The following is a 20,120-nucleotide window of genomic DNA, read 5'->3' on the forward strand; positions in this document are numbered from 1 at the left end:
TCCTTAATTTAATTAATTTAAGTTTATTTAGTTTAATGGACAAAAAGTAGCAATGCAATCAGAGTTGAAGAAATACTCGCATTTTAATATACTTTTACTGCATGGTTGCCTTTTTGCATTCACCAAAGTCTAAATGTGCCCAACCTTTTTTCATGCGATTACACTCTTCGCCATAAATTTAATTGGCTTAACACATTTTTTTTTTTAATTTACTTAAAAATTATTTTCTATTCTACTTTTTACTACAAGCCATATTCACCCATTCACAGCACTCTTATTCTATTTACTATCTTCACCCCTCACAACCTAAAGTATCTATTGGGCCGGCAATTTGTGTCACAAATTATTGCCCAAGGACACCAAAAAACTGTGTACTGGAGGAGCTGGGGTAATCAAACCACAAACCTTCCAATTAGTAGTACATCCCACTCTACCACTCAAGCCACAGCTGCCCCAGTAAAACCGAGAGACTGTTGAAAACTGGAACAGAAACTGTGCTTTGGTTAAGTCACTGTGTGTATATGTGTGTGTGTCTGGGTGTGTGTCATTGCTGTTCATGTCTGCTCTTTGTCGCATGGCCGCAAGGTTGGGGGATACTTGCCTTTCAGGGACTCCATATTTTATTTATTGTAGGGAGTGTGCATAAGAGCAAGGCAGAGAGCAGAAGGAAAAGGGAGACGAGAAAAGCATGAGAGTGACGCATAAGGATGAAGGTGAGACAGAGTGAGCAAAAAAACCTTTAGAATAGACATTTGAAACAATAAAAAAAAAAATACTGTAGCGGAAAGGCACATGATGAAAGAATATTATATTGTTTACTCTCCACATTTTTATACCTTCCAAACTAACTTTCTTTCTCCAGAAAACTGCTACCATACCACACTGCTGCTATTCCATTATATGTCTGCATGCCTAACTCTGATGTTCTTGCATTTACACCACTGGAACTAATGGCACTGCTTCTGGAGTCCTTCCGAATTAACCCTTTGAGTCAGCCAAGCGCACACAGACACACAAATACACTGCTTAAAAACTCCTGAGGGGAAAGTTACTAAAGAAAATTAATGAGTTGTATCAAATAGCTCAGGAACCATGCAGTGTGTGCACTTTAACTCTTGTTGTGTGGTGTCAGAGAAGCAGTTGTTAAGGTTATAAAGAGTAGCAAATTGAGTGCCCAGTTACTGGCTGCACACACAGAGCTAAACTTAGTATACTGTATCTACATGACAATACTTTTCACACCCCTCAGGCTACAGTCTTGGTTTTAAGATTGGCATTTGCAATCTTTATCTATAGCTGCAGCTATGATTGATTCAGCTATGAAAAGCTGCAATAAAACATTGTTTTTGAAGGTTCAGGCTGTTGATAAATTAACTGCATGACACATAAAGAGGTTCGCCTGCAGCTCTCAGAGGTGAGGGTTGTACACTTGGGAATTTATCTGATATTGACTAAGTTATTACATCTCAGCTCGCACAGAAATCTATTAAAAACTGGATTTACATTAATTGTGTGAGTGTGCGTGATAATGAATATTTTCTCACAGTCATGCTGCATCTCTCACGCTCAAGGTCACGGTAGCTGCATAGTGTAATAAGTTCTACCAGTAAGCAGTTTGTGTATCCATCCTACAGCAGGCCTTTCCCTCCCTGAACCTTTACAATAGCAGCAGGATTGAACTACGCTCAACTCAGACAAGTCAGATATGTCTCTGTGTGCCTGGGGGCTTGCTAAACTGAAACAGAAACAGCACTGTAGAAGTCTAAACGCAACAAGTCTCACTGGATTTTCTTTCTCTTTTCATATATAAAGATGTGACAATGTCAAGCTGAAAAAGAAATATTTTATTGCACATTAGCACATTCAGAGTTAAAAGTTTAGTATGAGACCAATAGCTCCTGTCTACAAACAGTTAGAAATACTTTTTGTTTGTTTGTTTGCTTTCTTTTGACAAAGTGTGTAATTCCAAATCTCAGGCATAAAGCAGCGGATGAGTCTCACATGTGACATGTGTACAAGATACTCAATTTCGTGCATGCTCAAAAAGCACACAGCGGCGCAATCAAGTAGTCACTTTCACACCCACATCTACATGTTAATGCAGGGCTCGCAAAATCGCTAGCCCGACGTCCCGGGGCTAGCGATTTTTCCAGTCGGGCTACCAAAATCTGTCTCTGCCCTGCCCGTCGGGCTATCATAGGAAAATATATTTCAATGCTTTTGCATTCTTTCGGAAATGTAGCTGAGTAATTATGTCATTGGCATCGGTGAGCCACTGTCAATATGTGACATATTGAAATCGTGTTTGAATTTGCGCTTGTTTTTTGCTTTCACTTTGCAATCGCGCGAACTGTTTTATAGAGAGCGACAGCACTGATTGGTGAGTGATGATAATTTGCGCACCAATTCCTCTGACATCGTCTTATCAATCGTTAGCTTACTATGCAAACATGACAAGTGAAATCTCCCGCAGCAAGCTTAAACATGTGAGAGGTTGATCGCGCAGAGAATCGCTGAGTGTTATGTGAGTGCGTGTGTAAAAGCAGCAGGATATATATTTTAGTTCTGCTGAGCCAAATAAGACAGGTCAGCGTGAAGAAGTGACAGCCAAAGAAAAGCTTACCACAAAACGGAAAAGTTATGACAAATCAGACTATAAGGCAAAAAGAAAGTGCAGCTTTATGGTTTCATGGACAAAAGAATTTCTGTGGCTGCGATATGATGAGCTATATAACCAGGGCTGCACATAAGTGGTCCGCAGGTGCGCATTCGCTGTCAAAATAAAAAACGCGCACAAGATAAGAAGTTGCACCGCGTGTTTGCGTACATAAGATTTTCTGGAGGAGGACAGACATTTGTTTAGAACTCTTAAAGATGTCGAAGAAGCAAGCTCCTTTAAGCAATTACTTTGGTTTTCCTCCACATCCAAAGAAATGTCAGAAGGAGTCCGAACCACAAAAGAAGCACGTATTCTCGGAAAAGTGTTTGCAGGAGGTGAGCTGGCTTCAAACAAATGATGAACGCACAGAGATGTGGTGCAGAATGTGCCGTGAAAATCCCACTCTAGCGGACAAAAACAGTGCCTTTTATATGGACGCAAACGCGCGTTGCAACTTCTTATCTGGTGCGCGTCTTTTATTTTGACAGCGAATGCGCACATGCGGACCACTTATGTGCACCCGTGTAAATAACATAATGTTCTGCCGGGTGTGTTGTTGGTTTTCCCTCGATTTCTGAGTCGACAAGCGCCTTTGTTACTGGGACCAGTCATTTTAAGAAAGGCCCCCATTAGAACCCATGAGAAATGCAAGAAATGCATTATTGCTCAGTCTGCAATATCTTTCCCAGAACCAATTGCAAATAACATACTAAAAATAAACCTGAAAATCAGTTTAGAATAGCGTACTATGTTGCAAAGAGTGAACTACCACTGGCACAATTTAGCAGTCTTTGCAAAATTCAAAAAGCAAATGGCCTCGATCTTGGTTCCACTTGCCTCTTTCCCGTGACTTCAGTGGAAATTTCAAATTCAGGATCTGACACAGACTGATTCATGTCCTACACAGTTCTTACAAGTTCATAGAAATTTCTGTTCAATTAGAACCAAGTATTTGAGTTGATGATTGTAATTTTTATACAATGTTGTAATTTGTGTTTAAACAATTTTTTGATTAATATTTTGTTTCCATTACAATAATATACTTTAATGTATAATATTGTAACGGAAACAAAACATCAATCAAAAAATTGCTCTCTTTTTTATTCGGGCTACTTAAATTTATTTTGGGCTACCAAAAACTGAAGAGTCCCTGCCCGAAGGGCTACCAGGGATTTTGAAATTTTGCGAGCCCTGTAATGACATGTTAGCATGTGGCTGTGATCATTCATCATGGTAAACCGCAGGGGAACCACCACAAAAATGTTTGAAATAAACCTAATTGGGCACTTAAATCACTTTCACCCAGCTGAACATGCCCAACTTGAAGAAGGGCAAAGTGGCTAAAGCTAAAGCTAACCAGAGCGCAGAGCTAGCCAGATGTCAGCAACCTCAACCTGAGGCAGTGTGAGCCTCGGTATGAGCAGTAAAGGAATCAAAGCAGTTAAAAGGAAAATTATGGAGATGAGTGAAAAAGAAAAAAAGGTTGATGTCCTGTTATCTGGTAATTTTATAATTTAAAGGAAAATGATATATAAGCACCTGACACTTGTTTTGTTGTACAAATGCTCCTGCTTTGTTTGGGAAGGTAAAATTTGTCAGGTAAAGGTGGGTGTATAGCAACTTTATTACAGTGAGTGCAGAATTATTAGGCAAATGAGTATTTTGTCCACATCATCCTCTTCATGCATGTTGTCTTACTCCAAGCTGCATAGGCTCGAAAGCCTACTACCAATTAAGCATATTAGGTGATGTGCATCTCTGTAATGAGAAGGGGTGTGGTCTAATGACATCAACACCCTATATCAGGTGTGCATAATTATTAGGCAACGTCCTTTCCTTTGGCAAAATGGGTCAAAAGAAGGACTTGACAGGCTCAGAAAAGTCAAAAATAGTGAGATATCTTGCAGAGGGATGCAGCAGTCTCAAAATTGCAAAGCTTCTGAAGCGTGATCATCGAACAATCAAGCGTTTCATTCAAAATAGTCAACAGAGTCGCAAGAAGCGTGTGGAAAAACCAAGGCGCAAAATAACTGCCCATGAACTGAGAAAAGTCAAGCGTGCAGCTGCCAAGATGCCACTTGCCACCAGTTTGGCCATATTTCAGAGCTGCAACATCACTGGAGTGCCCAAAAGCACAAGGTGTGCAATACTCAGAGACATGGCCAAGGTGAGAAAGGCTGAAAGACGACCACCACTGAACAAGACACACAAGCTGAAACGTCAAGACTGGGCCAAGAAATATCTCAAGACTGGTTTTTCTAAGGTTTTATGGACTGATGAAATGAGAGTGAGTCTTGATGGGCCAGATGGATGGGCCCGTGGCTGGATTGGTAAAGGGCAGAGAGCTCCAGTCCGACTCAGACGCCAGCAAGGTGGAGGTGGAGTACTGGTTTGGGCTGGTATCATCAAAGATGAGCTTGTGGGGCCTTTTCAGGTTGAGGATGGAGTCAAGCTCAACTCCCAGTCCTACTGCCAGTTTATGGAAGACACCTTCTTCAAGCAGTGGTACAGGAAGAAGTCTGCATCCTTCAAGAAAAACATGATTTTCATGCAGGACAATGCTCCATCACACGCGTCCAAGTACTCCACAGCGTGGCTGGCAAGAAAGGGTATAAAAGAAGAAAAACTAATGACATGGCCTCCTTGTTCACCTGATCTGAACCCCATTGAGAACCTGTGGTCCATCATCAAATGTGAGATTTACAAGGAGGGAAAACAGTACACCTCTCTGAACAGTGTCTGGGAGGCTGTGGTTGCTGCTGCACGCAATGTTGATGGTGAACAGATCAAAACACTGACAGAATCCATGGATGGCAGGCTTTTGAGTGTCCTTGCAAAGAAAGGTGGCTATATTGGTCGCTGATTTGTTTTTGTTTTGTTTTTGAATGTCAGAAATGTATATTTGTGAATGTGGAGATGTTATATTGGTTTCACTGGTAAAAATAAATAATTGAAATGGGTATATATTTGTTTTTGGTTAAGTTGCCTAATAATTATGCACAGTAATAGTCACCTGCACACACAGATATCCCCCTAAAATAGCTAAAACTAAAAACAAACTAAAAACTACTTCCAAAAACATTCAGCTTTGATATTAATGAGTTTTTTGGGTTCATTGAGAACATGGTTGTTGTTCAATAATAAAATTATTCCTCAAAAATACAACTTGCCTAATAATTCTGCACTCCCTGTATTTGCACCCCTCTATTTTTATTTAGAGAAAATGTTAAAGCTTAATAGTTTATTTTATTTGGAAAATAAAATGAAGCATTTTATGGCTGTTTGGCTGATTGTTGTTTTGGTGCATCAGTGAATCTCAAATCTAATGCATTGTTTTCTGTAGTTTTGGTCCAAAACAACCGGACTAATTATCCTTTAAAGCCATAAATACTTTTTGTTCACAGCTGGTAAGTGTTGGTTGCTGGGTCGCTGCCTGCCTGTTCAGTAGAAGGGAACATTAAGAAAGGCAGAAATACAATTCAAATACACATGTAACATTTAACATGAAAAACAAAACAATTATTATTTTTGAACTGTTAGTGTTGTTGTGCTGCACCTTTGGTATGCATGTCAGATCTTATTAAGAACAGCTTTTAAACATATATCTGTTTATGTGTGGAAAATGTGTTGTGTCTTTGCGATGGTCACCAGCCATATGTATGTAGGTCTCTCAGTATCTGTGAGCAGCTGATTTGAGGCTGCACATGAGACACAGCTTTATGTGCCGTGGCGAAAGCTATCAGTTTTTGGTAGGGCATGCTCGTATTACAAGAAAAACACTTGGCTTCATGATCATTTTGATGGCATTACTACAGTTTGCACATCGTGCAAATGTTGCAAATGGTGAACACTGCTGTTCACCATTTGATCAAGTTGGTCTATAAAGTCTTGGAATGACTAGAGTTGCATTTATTTAAGCCCATAATATGTGTAGGTAGTAAATAGGAAGTCAGTCGGTTAAGCTAGTGGAAATCCTGGTCATGCTAACATCTGCAATCAGCTAATTTTAGATATCAGCTAAACATTTTTGAAGAAAAATGTATCAAGATTGTCTAACCAACATTTGTGTTTTAGCCGTTTGTGACGAGAATATCAGCAGCGAGGCAAAATTAAAAGAAAAAAGTACTAGTGTAGGCTGCTGGTAAACAAAATAAAAAATAAATGAATAAATAAAAAAGAGAGACAGAAACATAGAAGGGGATAATAACAGGTAACAATGGCTGTTATGCAAGAAAATGTACACTTGCTCCATCTGCCACTGGGGTTTTCTTGATTAATCATGAAGGAATTTGCGACATGGCTCATGCCATAAGAGAAAAACATTTAAACTGTGGAGACCACAATGAGAAGGGCTCACTCCAGATATTGTGCAGATGACAATATCACAGCCATACATGCAAACTCACACACACGAGGTTATTACAGGTTATTTTAGCTTGTATTCCTTGAGGAATACAAAAAACCCCTGCCACACTCTAATGCTTAAACAGAGTCAAAGCTCTGCTCGGTAGCAATAAAAGCTCCTTTTACACGTGTGTAAAATGCCTCATAAAGACCTAAAGACCCAGGAAATGCGGGAAACAGTCCTTTTCTATCCTGGATAGCTCCTGTAAGATTCATATCACTGTTGTGCTATGGAGCCTTTCATTGAATTATCGAATTACAATACAGAAAACAAGGTCTTAAAACGCTCCATTAGCATAACAGGGCAATAATACTGAGTTTCAATCAAAAAAGATAAAAGAGGAATATTGTTCCACTTTGTTCCAGTTAGGCTCATTCCATTTCTGTGAGAATACCTAAAAGCTGCAGATAGTTCCCTTTAAATCTGAAAAGCCCTGAGCATTTTTTTTGTCCTCTTAGCTCCTCCTCCCTCTTTCATCCTAATACCTCCACTTCCCTGTATAAATGTATCATTACAGTATCATTATGTCTATGGTATCCCCCCCAGCCTCCATTTACAGGGACTTAGGTACTGTGTTCTGGGACTTAGGTGGATCCATTATGTTATTAAGTCATTATGAACCGGGACACAGAGAAAATAATACCCATAATGGGAGCTACATTGGGCACTGCTTAAGTCTATAACTATAACTCCCATCCTCCCTGCTTTCCTGCCTATTTGTCTGTCTGCCTGTAAACCTGTACGTGCTCTGTATCATGTTACACATACCCCACAAAGCTATTTACCTGAAAAACAGAAAAATAGTGTGAAGTGAAACTTGTGATTTATTTAATTATGTAAACATTCATGTGTTGGCAACAACGGGCTCACCCCAGAATTAGGATATGCTGTCCACCCCAGCTCAGCTGTGGCCACCCGAGTGTCCATCAAGGTCTCTGCAGCAAAGAAAGAAAAAGACACAGAGAGAACCAGCGGTTAGCCACACAGAAGCTATTTTGAGTACCATCCCACACAGCTAAATTATATTCAAGCCCCAGTGATCGCTTGACACTCATTGATGAACAGAAAGTAAGAATCCCTACAGTGTTTCATCCATCTCTGTTACTCTTCTGTTAAGACTAGAAACAAATCCTTGGCACTTTGCTGGAAGGAACCTCTGAGAGACTAAAAAAACTCTTTGCATTTTGTTATCTCGCTATATACAGTACTAGACTACATCCTGCCTTTGTCCTGCTTATATGTGTGCAAGTATTTGCATGAAAGGCAGATATTTTGTTGAAAGATAAGTGGGTATGTCGATACACTGTATGAGGTTTGCAGATGGCCTGGCAAAAAGAGTTGGCTTCACATATGAAGAAGGAGCCCTCCAAGGTGAGGCTCTGATGTATTTGCGTCAGCTTTCCTTAACCTAAAGTTATGAAAACGCATATATCTGCAAGCCATAACATGTTTTTTAATTTCAGATTAATTAGCTAATTTTCTAAACTGCCTGCCAAAAAACATGATGACCTATGTTGGATAACTTTAGGCTACACAAAATGAAAGAGTAACACAATACAGCCTGAAAAAGGAAGAAAAAAAAAAAGTCCAGAGAAATGTTCAAGGATTGGATTTATCTTTGTTTGGACTTTTATTATACAACATGTCATATCTGGCCACATATCAGTGCAATATGAGAACACAGATTGCCCCCTTCCTAATCCTCAGGGACATAGCTTAGACAAATAAGTCTGGCAGCTCACACCAGAAGTTTATCAGCTCTTTTTTTGATTAATATCTGCCTTGGTACATGATATGTTGCTCAAGGAAAGAAGAGAGAAATATGGCAGTTTTCACAAAGCGCTCACCTGCCCCTCTCCCTGCAATACAGATTTATAGAGCGATGGACTAACTGACATGCTGGCCTTAGCAGAGTAATGATAGATTGATAATTTCCCCTGTAACATACAGTTTATCCTCGGTCCTAAAACATTAATATTACAGAGAGTGAACCAAAGGATATTTCACATTTTCCGATGTCCCCTGCCACGACATACACTCCATTGTGTTTGTTGTTTTGTGTTGTGTCCAGACAGATTAAAAACTGGGAGACAGAAGGGTGAATGGTATGCTTGTGCGATGATCTGCATTCTGTAGTAGACAAGCAGAAAGTGTGTGTGTGTGCAATTTTCATAGGAACTGTGGTCGTTGTGTGTTTGGCTTGGAGCTCTTCCACTTTCACAGCAAATGGTTGGCTAGCACAACCCACATGTGTTGTTGATAAGGGAGAAATCTCACTCTGATTAAATGCATAGACACAACGATGCCCTCTTTCAAGATTTCCAGGAGAGGTTCCAGCCCTCATCACCCTCCCTTTACCTACTCCCCCAGAACAAGCACGCACTCGCAGCTGCTGCTAATTTGGAGTCTCACTGAAGTCGCTGTGCATTTTGAAATCATTCCAAATGACGGAACACTCAAAGCCCGTCATCCGTGGTTCAAGAGCGTTGGTTAAAAAAAATTTAAAAACAAGTGCATTGTGGTAAGGATGAGTGACAAGCCACCTGTAAGAAGAAAAGAGCCTTTTCATTCTCAATCTCTACTTACTGGGAGAAACTGTCCTCAGACATGAAACCAATTAGCCCCTGCACACACAAGCACTCACAATGCATGTTAGGACACACGCAGATGGACACCCGTTCTGCTCATGCACCAGCCAACTTAGAGAGCAATTTTCTGTGTACACCTACAGTGACAGCCTTGTTCACACCCGGCTTCCATCAGAGTATTTCAATTTCCCTAAGATCAGCCTTGCCTTGTCTAGTTTCCACAGCCAGCCAGCTCCAGCCTGCCTGCCTGCCTGCCTGCTTGTACGACTTGCTGTCAGCTGGGGAGATAGGAGCATGAAACAGCCCTCAGCGCCAGCCAGCATTGTGGGGACTGCCAAACCTTTCTCTGGGGAAATCACAGAAGCTTTAGTCAAATCACACAGGCTCTTGGTCGACCATTTTTTTTTCTATTTCCTTTTAAAATAGAAGGGGGAGGGTTGGGGTTGGAGGGGACTCGGTCTAAGATATTGAGGATGCGGAAACGAAAAAAAAAAAAAAAAGGTCAAAGGCCCAAGGGAGGGGTGGATGAGCAGAGTCATGTGGTCTAATGTCTACCATTAGCAGAATATCAAAGTAGCAGATGAGTAAATGGAGTATGCTAAGTGGTGATTAGCAACGGGGAGGGGCTCGAACAGCCATCATGGCATTGCTCGCACACCTGTCCACTGGCACTGGAGATTTTGAAAATGTCCCTTGTGTATGTGCATGTGTATGTGTATGTGTATGTGTGGGGCTTTTAAATGAGCACTTCTGTGAACCGTTCATCCATTAAATGATAAGTGGATTTGAATAGTTTCATTATAAAATCAACTTAATTACATGAAACATCTCTTCGAAAAAGAGGAAACATTGTTTTTTATTGCTGAAATTACAAGTTATCTAAATAGCCTAAGGTTACACACTAATTAAATTTTGGTATAGGTATTTTTTAAATTTATTTAATATTAGGTAATATTGGGTAAATAATAAACAATTAATCTGTTAGTTTAATTGGTTATTATAATTAGTTTTAGTTTTAGTTGATTGCCTGTTTCTCTGTTGCCCTGTAATGGAGTGGCGATCTGTCCAGGGTGTACTCTGCCCCCCCCCACACCCCCAACACAAACACAATAATACAGTATGGAGTGCAGTTAAAAACAATACATTACTGAAAATTGCATTTCAAGGACCCGGGATGTTTATTGTCTGTCTAGAAGCTTAATGTTGGGTTACTCCTTAGCATTGTAAAAGCAATTAGTCGTCCACGCACTCCAAGTTTATAGCAAGTCATTTGCAAGGCAAGGAAAGGACCTTGCCATGTCCCTAGTGTTTGGAAGGTAGCCCAGTGTGTTTTCTTCTGTATTCATATTCTGCTATGTCAGCTCCACCTGCAAGCGCCACTAAATTAAGACCAGGCAGTTTCACCAGTAGTTGAGTCTTTGTGAAAATTGTTAACATGGAGAAATTAATGTTAACTAAGCAACCACGGCTCATAAATCTATTGGAAAACAATGGCTTGTAGGTGTCGGCGTCACCAGCCTTAAATAAATTCAAGGATCCGTAAGGCTCGAGGCTGTATTGCAACTGCATCACAGAATATTAGTTACCCTTTATCATACAATGGATGTAGGTTGGATAACACTGCAAGGGTACCAGTCAAAACCCAAAAGTCGCAAGCCAAGCCAAAACCAAGACTCAGATGAGGCCTTGCAGCTCCCAATCCCCGAGGGCACAGCTCCTTCTTATTAGCAGCAAGTGATAGATCAATACCAAATGGTAGGTTCTGGAAGCAGCCTACCATTTGGGGCTAGAGAAAGGGAGGGAGAGAAATGAAAGAGTGAGAGAGACTACATTAAACATTGATGGGGCCCTGCATTATAGATCGATAAGGCAGCTCTCTTCGCACAATTACACGTCAGCAAGCAGTCGCATGATACATCGCATAGACACGCATGATTACTTGGAAGTTGTACACACTAAAGAACATCAATAGAACGGGAGTTCAGTGAAGGAACAACAGCAAAAATGAATTGGGCAATCTCTCCGCCCTATTTTAGCTCTCAAGCATGACTTTAATTCTACGCTTTAAAAGTCAGAATGTCAACATGTCTGTGTAATTCCCTCCTTTGCAGCCAATCTGTGACTGTATGGCCACTAGTCGATACAACATGTGCCGAAGTGCCTCTCTGAAGCTTCCTGGCTCCTCAATCAATACAGCAGGCCATTCTCCACGGATTTCCATTCTCTTTCCATCTTTTACATTCATCTATTCTTTAGCCTCCCCCCACTCCTCAATGTCCTCCTGTTCAAGGATGCTGGTATACTTTGTAATTCAATGAGACAATCATGTCCAGATGCAGGATGCAAAGCTTTAAGGGTCTTCTCTTTGTGACTGTAGCAGCAAAGCGAAAGAAGATCTGAGGCCCTTGGATGACATTATGTAAGTGGGGTTTATCTTTTCTTGGGGGGATGGAATCAAGATGGTCGGATAAAGAATGAAAAAGAGGGAAAAAAAGAAGACAAATAGACAGAAAGACGGAGATGAAAAACCAAGTGGAGAAATCAGCGGGATTGGAATGAGCACTTAACAATGATGAAACCCCATGGTAGCCTGCTGAGCCTGGCATCTTAATACAGGGCTGAAAACAAAGTGACAAACAAACACGAACGAAAGATGCTGCATCTCCCAAACTAATCAGCCGTCCACTCAGGGGACTTATGAATATAAAAAGAACATTTTGACAGAGTGAAGTATTTTCCGAACAAATCATGTGGAAGTGTCTCACGCAGACAGACACCACTCACCCGCTGCATCCCTGATTTCGAAAGAAAAGACCGCTTCACGTCCAGCATGGTTAAGGCCATTTAGCAGATTTGGAAACTGCATTTATGGCACAGTACTGCTTCGGGGGGGAAGAAGAATATAAAAAGGCAATATCTGATTGAGTCACCATGTTCAACAAAGAAGACAATCCATACAAACACAGATGTGAGACTTCTCTACTCCGTGCCACACTAAAGCTCTGTCACTCATACTGAAGGATTTTTACTTTAAATAGAAGATACAGAACAGGCAACTGAAATGCATCAAAAGAAATGTGTTACTTCAATGTCCCCCTGAAGACAGAAATGACAATGTGACTAAATTTGAAAACTGAAGGAAAAAAAAAAAAAAAATCTGCCAGCCTCCTCCGAGACATTAGCGCGGAGTGATGGGATACACAAGTCCTGCATCTTCTGAGCCACAGACTCCATTAAACGAACAGGCTCACAAATTACAGATTGCCCACACTCATACACACAGATTTAGTAATAGCGCGCCTGGCTAACAGTCACTCACGACGGCTGTGTGAAAATATAATTTTCGCTCCGTGGAAGTAGAGCAGACACGTATGAAAGACAAAAGAGAGAGAGTCCAGAAGATAAAGATGAACAGGGCAGCACAAGGCAAAGTGTGCTCAGCAGCAGCTGTTGAGAAGAATGTCTTGTAAGAGCAGAAATTTAATAAACACACAGCATCTGAAGAACCTGATGAAATTATCCTATCATCACAGGAAGGTGACATTACCTTGGCCTCGCACATCTGGGCTGCTGTGTCGCATACAATTTAAGATTCAACCTTGCGGCACTTGGTGAGCAGCCACATTCTTTCCCCGCTGTTACCGGTTTGTAATAGAGTTGTTATGGTATTGAAGCAGGAAAACACAACAGCCCCCCCTGAGGCAGACTTGGCAAATACAGACAGGTACATGGTCAAACAAAGGCTATACCAACACCAAAGTCTCATGCATCTGATCATATCTTAGTGGTCAGTCAGTCACTCAGCTACCTGCATAATGTAGGAACAGCACATTTATACACAAGCCCCCACTTTGCACCTTTTCATCTATTCTTCTCCCTCTTTTCCTTTCTTTCACTCTTTTCTCTTCCCTCGCTTGGTCAGGGGAGAGAGGTTAGGCACATCATTTGCATTCATTAACATTACATTAGCAGACAGAGTGATCTTTAGAAACCAGGCTGCCGGAGAGTGTCATCTTTAATTCATCATAACCCCACCACCTACCCACCCACCCTTCCGCTTTCTCTTTACCTCCACCTTCTTCTCTCTTTTCTTCCCTTTTCATCCACCCATCTCTCCCTCGTTCCTCTCGTCCCTTAATCTCAGTGCATCATTTGTCCTCCTCATCCCTGCAACTTTCTTCACTCTCCATTTAACACCGTCTTTCATCTCCTTCACTTTAGCCATCTCTGTTTACCTTTACACTGCCACAGAGCTGTCTGTATTTTGCTCTGCCTCCTGTTAATGACAGGCTACAGGGGAGGGGTTCAAACCCTGCCCCTGCGTAAGCCTTTTCAATATAGGAAGGAGAAGAGACGCGGCCAAAAAAGACCAATATACACATCATAAGCATCAGTCTGGGAGACAAGACTGAGCTGATGATCTCTAGGCTTTATTCAGGGTTCTCTGGCATAACCTTATGACCCGAGCTTATTCTAAAAATAAAAAATAGCTTCCTAACAAGCTCTGCTTGTATTTGTATCTGTACAAGTGCATCTTAAACATTTCAATAATATGATTTTACATTAGTTACACTTTTACATATTCTATATTTTTCACATGTAAAATGAATTATGTCAAACTATTTCTGTTTTACTTGTCATGATTATGGGTTCTAGCTCATACAAATGAAAAACACATGAAATCCACAGCATTATCTAATGCCTAAAAGTAATAATTAAGGGAAAAAAATCTTAAATACTAATAACTTATAACAAGATTATACCTAAATCATTTTGTCCTCACAAAACTGCCCAGGATCAGATTTCCTATAGCAGCAGACCAGCAGCAGTGACCAAGCAATAATCCAGATGGAAGCAGCACTGCCCTCCCACAATCATCACAATACTCATTACTGCTGATATTGCCTCAGCCAGCCTGTCTGCTTTTAAGAAACCTGGCAATTTGCTGCAGTAAAATGAGGTAATTACAACTCTTATCAAGCTCCTCACCTCACAAAACAGCATTTAGAGAGAGGGAGACTACTCTCCGATGGTTCACTGGCTGTGGAACAAGGCTTTGGCTGGCTTCCCAATCACTCAGCCACACCCACTCACTGTCATTTATTCTATTTGCAACTCCTGCTCCTACCCACTCTCCTTTGCTTCCAATAAAAGCATTTCAGTGGAAATTTGATCACTTTATTGACACAGCTAGATAAAATTTACTCCGTCAGTCCCACTAGACTAAAAGTTTGATAAGGCTTACGTGAGTCACAAGGACACAAAGAAAATGACTTTCCAGCGCAAGAACTGCACAAGGAGATTCCTTCCTAGTACCAAAATGGAAAATAGGAAAATTAAATTCTGCAAAACTCTATGTTGGAGGGCTAACATAGAGAAAATTGCAATTTAATAGTTTCCCATAAGGAGAATGAGTCTACTCTATAGTTTTGACATTTCTAACCTTCACATGAAAGTCAGAAGTTAGCTCTAGCTTACTGTCATCACTTCTCCTGCCTAGAGACACAATGAGCCACAGAGAAGTACCATGCCCGGGTCACACTGGGATTGCGTGAGGCTGACATTTACCACTATAAGTTATAGCTAATGGGCTATTCAGAGTGAGTAAAATCATCTGTGTTTTTCAAGTCGACCAGGAAGTGCTGAGTGAACAGAATTATGTCATTCTCTGAAACTCCCAGTGCAGTCCCCATCACTCTAATTAAGACAGTAAGAATTAGCAATTAGTGAGGTCCTGCATGTGCTGGAATACAGTCATGTGAAAATGAAAGAAAAAAATAAGTAGACTCTTACTGTTTATATGGCAATTAACAGGGCAAGTAGCTGCCAGCTAATCTAAGCTATTCTAGCAATCGAATTCACCGGGTTAACTTCTACAAAAGCAACATGAACATTGAGGTGTGTGAACACAATGCCTTCCCAGGACGTCCTAACAAATTAACCTGAAGGCGACACAGTGTAATACTTGGAAAATTTACAAAGAACCCAAGACCTAAGTAACCTAGTGACCTCTGCAGACCTCAGTAAGCATGTTAGACGGTACAAAGACTGACAAGTATGGCCTTTTTTTCTTTGTCTTTCTCTCTTTTTTTTTTTACAAGGCTTGAAGAACAGTGTCTTCTCTCCAAACTGAACATGGCAGCACAGATAAGGTTTGCAACGTCACACCTGAACAAACCACAGTACTTCTGGAACAATGTCCTTTAGACGGGTGACACCAAAGTATAGATGTCTGGCCATAATGCACTGCACCACATTTGGAGAAAACCAAATACACCAGTCCAAACACTTTACACCAGTGGTGGGGTGAGAGAGGGGGGATTATTTGAGCTCGTGTTGCAGCCAGAGGACCTGTGCTCCTTGCATTAAGTTGACCACAAACTCCAAAGCCAAAGTATTGTTGAGTTAAATGTGAGGCTATCTGTCCAACAGGTAAAGTTTGTCCCAAATAGGGTCATGTAACGGGGCAATGAACCCAAGCACACCAGCGAATAGTTGAAAAAGAAAAGAATCAAATCGTTGGAATGGGCAACCAAAGTCCAGACCTCAATTTAATTGAAATGCTGTGTTGGGACCTTAAATGACAAAAATGTCCACAAACCTAAAGGAACAGAAGCAATGCAGTAAATATGAGTGGGCCAAAATTCCTCCAAAAATGAAAAAGTCATAATGAAAAGGATTACTCCAAGTTATTGCTGCTAAAAATCTTTCTATAAGATACCCAATCACAGGTTGTACTTAGTTTTTTACAGATCCCTGTGAAAAGTTTCTTTTTCACATGAATGTATATACATTTATCTGGATTGTGATAGAGGAATCACAATGTGTAAAACTGTTAAACTGAGAGAAATGCATGAATTAATAAACTTCAATTGTTTACAAAGGTTTAACGATAGTACAATGTGAGTCACCTAGTTGCCTTTTATAACAACACAGAGGCTAGTAGGGCAACGCAGGAGATAGAAATGAATGTCCTCGTCTGCCACACTGTAATACACTTGAACTGAGATAACCATCCTGTAATATGCAGAACCAATATGAAGGGCAGAGAGAAACTGTGAGATACAGAGATGAAGAAAAAAATAAAGTGGATAGTAAGACAAGAGTGAGAAGGAGCAAGAGGAAGGAGGAAGGCGGTCGCTATTCATAAAAAGAGAGATACTCGGAGAGACACTATGACGGAGAGCATGTCATGAGGCAGTGCTGTGTGTTATCTTATCTAGAAATTGATCTAACCTTAGCTGAACAGTGGAGTTGGATCATTTCTTGGAAACCACACTGTTTGTGTCTTGCAACCAGCATAAACAAAGGCTCTGTCTCTTTGTGGTTCTTGTAGTATTCATATTCAATAAAACACACACAGTCAAGACCGTCTCATCCAAACGTGGGCACAAGCATCCCACTAACAGCTGAAAAAAGTTCATGCATAACCTATTGAAAAAAGTCACGTATGCACGCAGCTCTGCTGCTCCTCCCGTCAGGACACTGCTAAACCTCTATTGTACAACTAAAACTGTGGGTGCCATCTGTCTGAGCAAAGGGACAATATCAGGGCTTTCTAAAAGGAAGCACAAATTAAGACAATACAGAAAGTCCTTTACTTCCTAAAGATTAGGTTAGTACATATTCACTTATGCCACTGGTAGTTTCTCCCCAATTTTATGAATGAGGCCATGCACCTCTGTCAGCCTGTGTTTAATGGGGGGAGCTAGCAATATCTTATTAAATCCTGTTGTTAACCGTGTTTGGATGTGCCACAAAATTGACCTGTGACTCTTCGATAATTCCCCTATGGGTAGAGAGGAAAAGAGTCAGAAAATCGTGGAGTCAGACAGAGAAGGGACCTTGAGGATTTGATGTCGTGCTCTCACTCCATCTCATCTGTGGCAGTAAAAGAACGACCTTCAACCACCTTGAACCCACTGGAGCTGAATTTCAATAAAACTCAAATTATCACCCGTGCCCATGGGGCTTGGGAAAAGCACTAAGCTTGAACGGACTGCACGTATAAGACGATTTAACAGTCATATGGAGGTGTGAGTGAGTCAATCATATGACACACTCCTTTTTCACACTGAGGAGTCTCAGCGGTAAGCGGTGGTTACTGTACCCTGTCGGGAGAGGATGCCACTGGGATGGATCACTGATTGTTTTCCATGTGACTAAGTGTGTGTATGGGGGGGGGGTATGCGTGTGTGAGATCACCTGCACTTACATGTGTGTGAAAGCACATATGCCAACATGCGACCGGGAAAGGGTTATTCAATCTATCTGTGTTCTCCCTTGACCGATGTAGTGAGATGCAGGTAATTGATGCCTCAGTTTGGTATTCCCTAGTCATGTGCTCTCGGGGACGTTGCTGGCTAAGACGGTGTGAATGAGAGAAATCGCGTGGTGTGATCTCACTCCCTTAACTGCGAGTGAGGTGTTCTTTGGGGATCTCGTTAGTGCAGCTCTACTACACATACACACACAGTCTCAACACCAACAACACACATACATAAGCAGTGAATACATCCCAGGAGTGGGCTAAACCACTAGCGATGGTGACCGTGGACATCCGCAGGTGGAGTTCACCTCTCGTTCTCCCCCTTGCTGCCTATCCCCATAAAAACGCCAGTGGCCTATCCAATGCCTCCGAGCAAACACAATCCTTTCCATTAAAAGCGAACACTAAATCCACCTTCTTGCAGCATATGCTCGCATGCCTGAGGACGTCTATATATTTTTGGAGATGGGCTTTGTTTTTCCTCCAGGGCATTGCTGGAGTTTGGATTCAGCAGTGCCGGCGTGTACGAAAGAAAATAGTCCTAAGGACAAAGGAAAAACTTTCAGCAGAGGATCTTGACCTTACAGCGTGAGTCTGACATAGGTGGGTTGAGATTCTCCAATGAGAATCTATAACAAGAGAGAAGGATGGAGAGAGGGAGGAAAAGAGATAATTTTTACCTTTGGGGAGTGAAAGTGAGAGAGACCTTTTTTTGAGTAGGCCTATATTTGTCTGAAGATCTCTCATACTGCAGAGGAAAATGGCGTGTGCCCTCTTTGCTTTCCTCCAGAGGTGGGGAAGACCGTAAAAAAAAGAGGAAAAGGCTTATTCTCTTAGCTCCCAGGAGAAATATGCGTTTGATGTTCTTCCATTTGATGCTGCTGTTTTTATGTCCACCATCAATGTGCCCATTCTTTTCTTTTGTTTCCGTTTTTTTTAATCAGTTGTAAGTAAGTATTTTTTTTTATCTCCTCTTTCACTCTTCCTTCGCAGAGTCACTCTGAATGCTAAGCCACAGCTCAGTAAAACACTGAGCTCTTCTGGGAGAGAAAATGTCATTTCATACACATTACATTCAGTCTGTTATGCCACGGGGAGAGTGTGGGTAATTGTGATCTTGTACTACAAACACACACAGATACATGCACACGCTGAATCTGACCTCATCTCACTTGGAATCCAGGATGCTTGAGCTTTGGCCCACAATGCAACCTCAAATGTCACAGCTGTCCAGTGACACTAGTGGGGAGTGCAAACATCAGCCATCCCTCTGGCAGTCCCAATAGTAGCAATGCCAGCACTAGCTGAATGTAACATTTTTTTTTTAATATTTTAATCTCGCCATTTTGGATCTTCCAAGCCTTCTGTTGATTGCTAATATAACAGAGACAACATTGGGTGGATCATTGGATGATCTTCAGAATGTAGCATGACAGACTGTGGTTACCATCGCAGCTAAAAATCTTCCTGCCAGAGGGAAAAAAAAAAGAGCTTCCAGGCTGAGCTTTACTTGGCATTCCCACCAGATGAGGCCGTTTACTGCTGTGCTCCAGGAGTCAAAGTGCAACGCTCTGCTCGCTGCGCAGCAACCGCACAGCTAAAGAGCCGAGATGCTTCGTTAAATATGTATTCGCCACAGACACATTTTAAGCACTTCCCTTTACTTCACACGTAAGAGGCGGCAGCAGCAGAAACTTGCTAACTGTGCACTTTGCGCACTCGAAAACACGGATTTACTAATGGCCACATGCAAATGTAAACACAGGCGGCACGCACAGCTTGCACAGCTGTAAATGCTGATCCGAGCTGTTAAATTGTTTCACCACTTCAGTGCCACCGGGTCAGAATATATGCAGGTGTCTGTCCAGGGCACAGATGTGGTTATCAGCTTGTAGTGGAAATTCACAAAGTGGTTTCCAGGTGTTTGGAGTGAAGAGCACTTACTGAAGACCTACTGTATTTTAGATAAATTCATAGAAATTCTACACATTTTGGGTATGCTGCGTGTAGAGGAGAAAGTCTATAAAAGTAGAATTTGGAATTTTATTTGATTTGTGTACAAAGAAAAATGTCAAGAAAACGCAATAAACTCCATCCATCTTGTGTCATTTTACTTTGAATACTCATTTAAAATTATTGGGCCCTGGCAGATGGAAATAAATGCCCTAATCAGAAGTGGCAATATATTGATGATTTTAA

At 41.2% G+C, this 20,120-nt stretch overlaps 1 protein-coding gene across 2 annotated transcripts in view; it reads right to left on the reverse strand.

The window, feature by feature from the left end:
• ephb1 (EPH receptor B1) overlaps positions 1–20,120 on the reverse strand; it is a 170,785-nt gene that overhangs the window by 111,946 nt on the left and 38,719 nt on the right. For both annotated transcript variants that reach the window (XM_084912542.1, XM_084912541.1), the window contains exon 2: positions 7,935–7,999. In XM_084912542.1, coding sequence (XP_084768668.1) covers positions 7,935–7,999 — 65 coding nt within the window. The remainder of the gene's footprint in view (positions 1–7,934; positions 8,000–20,120) is intronic.

This window comes from Perissodus microlepis, chromosome 18, assembly GCF_051167445.1.
Source record: "Perissodus microlepis isolate ML-2025 ecotype Zambia chromosome 18, ASM5116744v1, whole genome shotgun sequence".
In the NCBI taxonomy this organism is placed as follows: Eukaryota; Metazoa; Chordata; class Actinopteri; order Cichliformes; family Cichlidae; genus Perissodus; species Perissodus microlepis.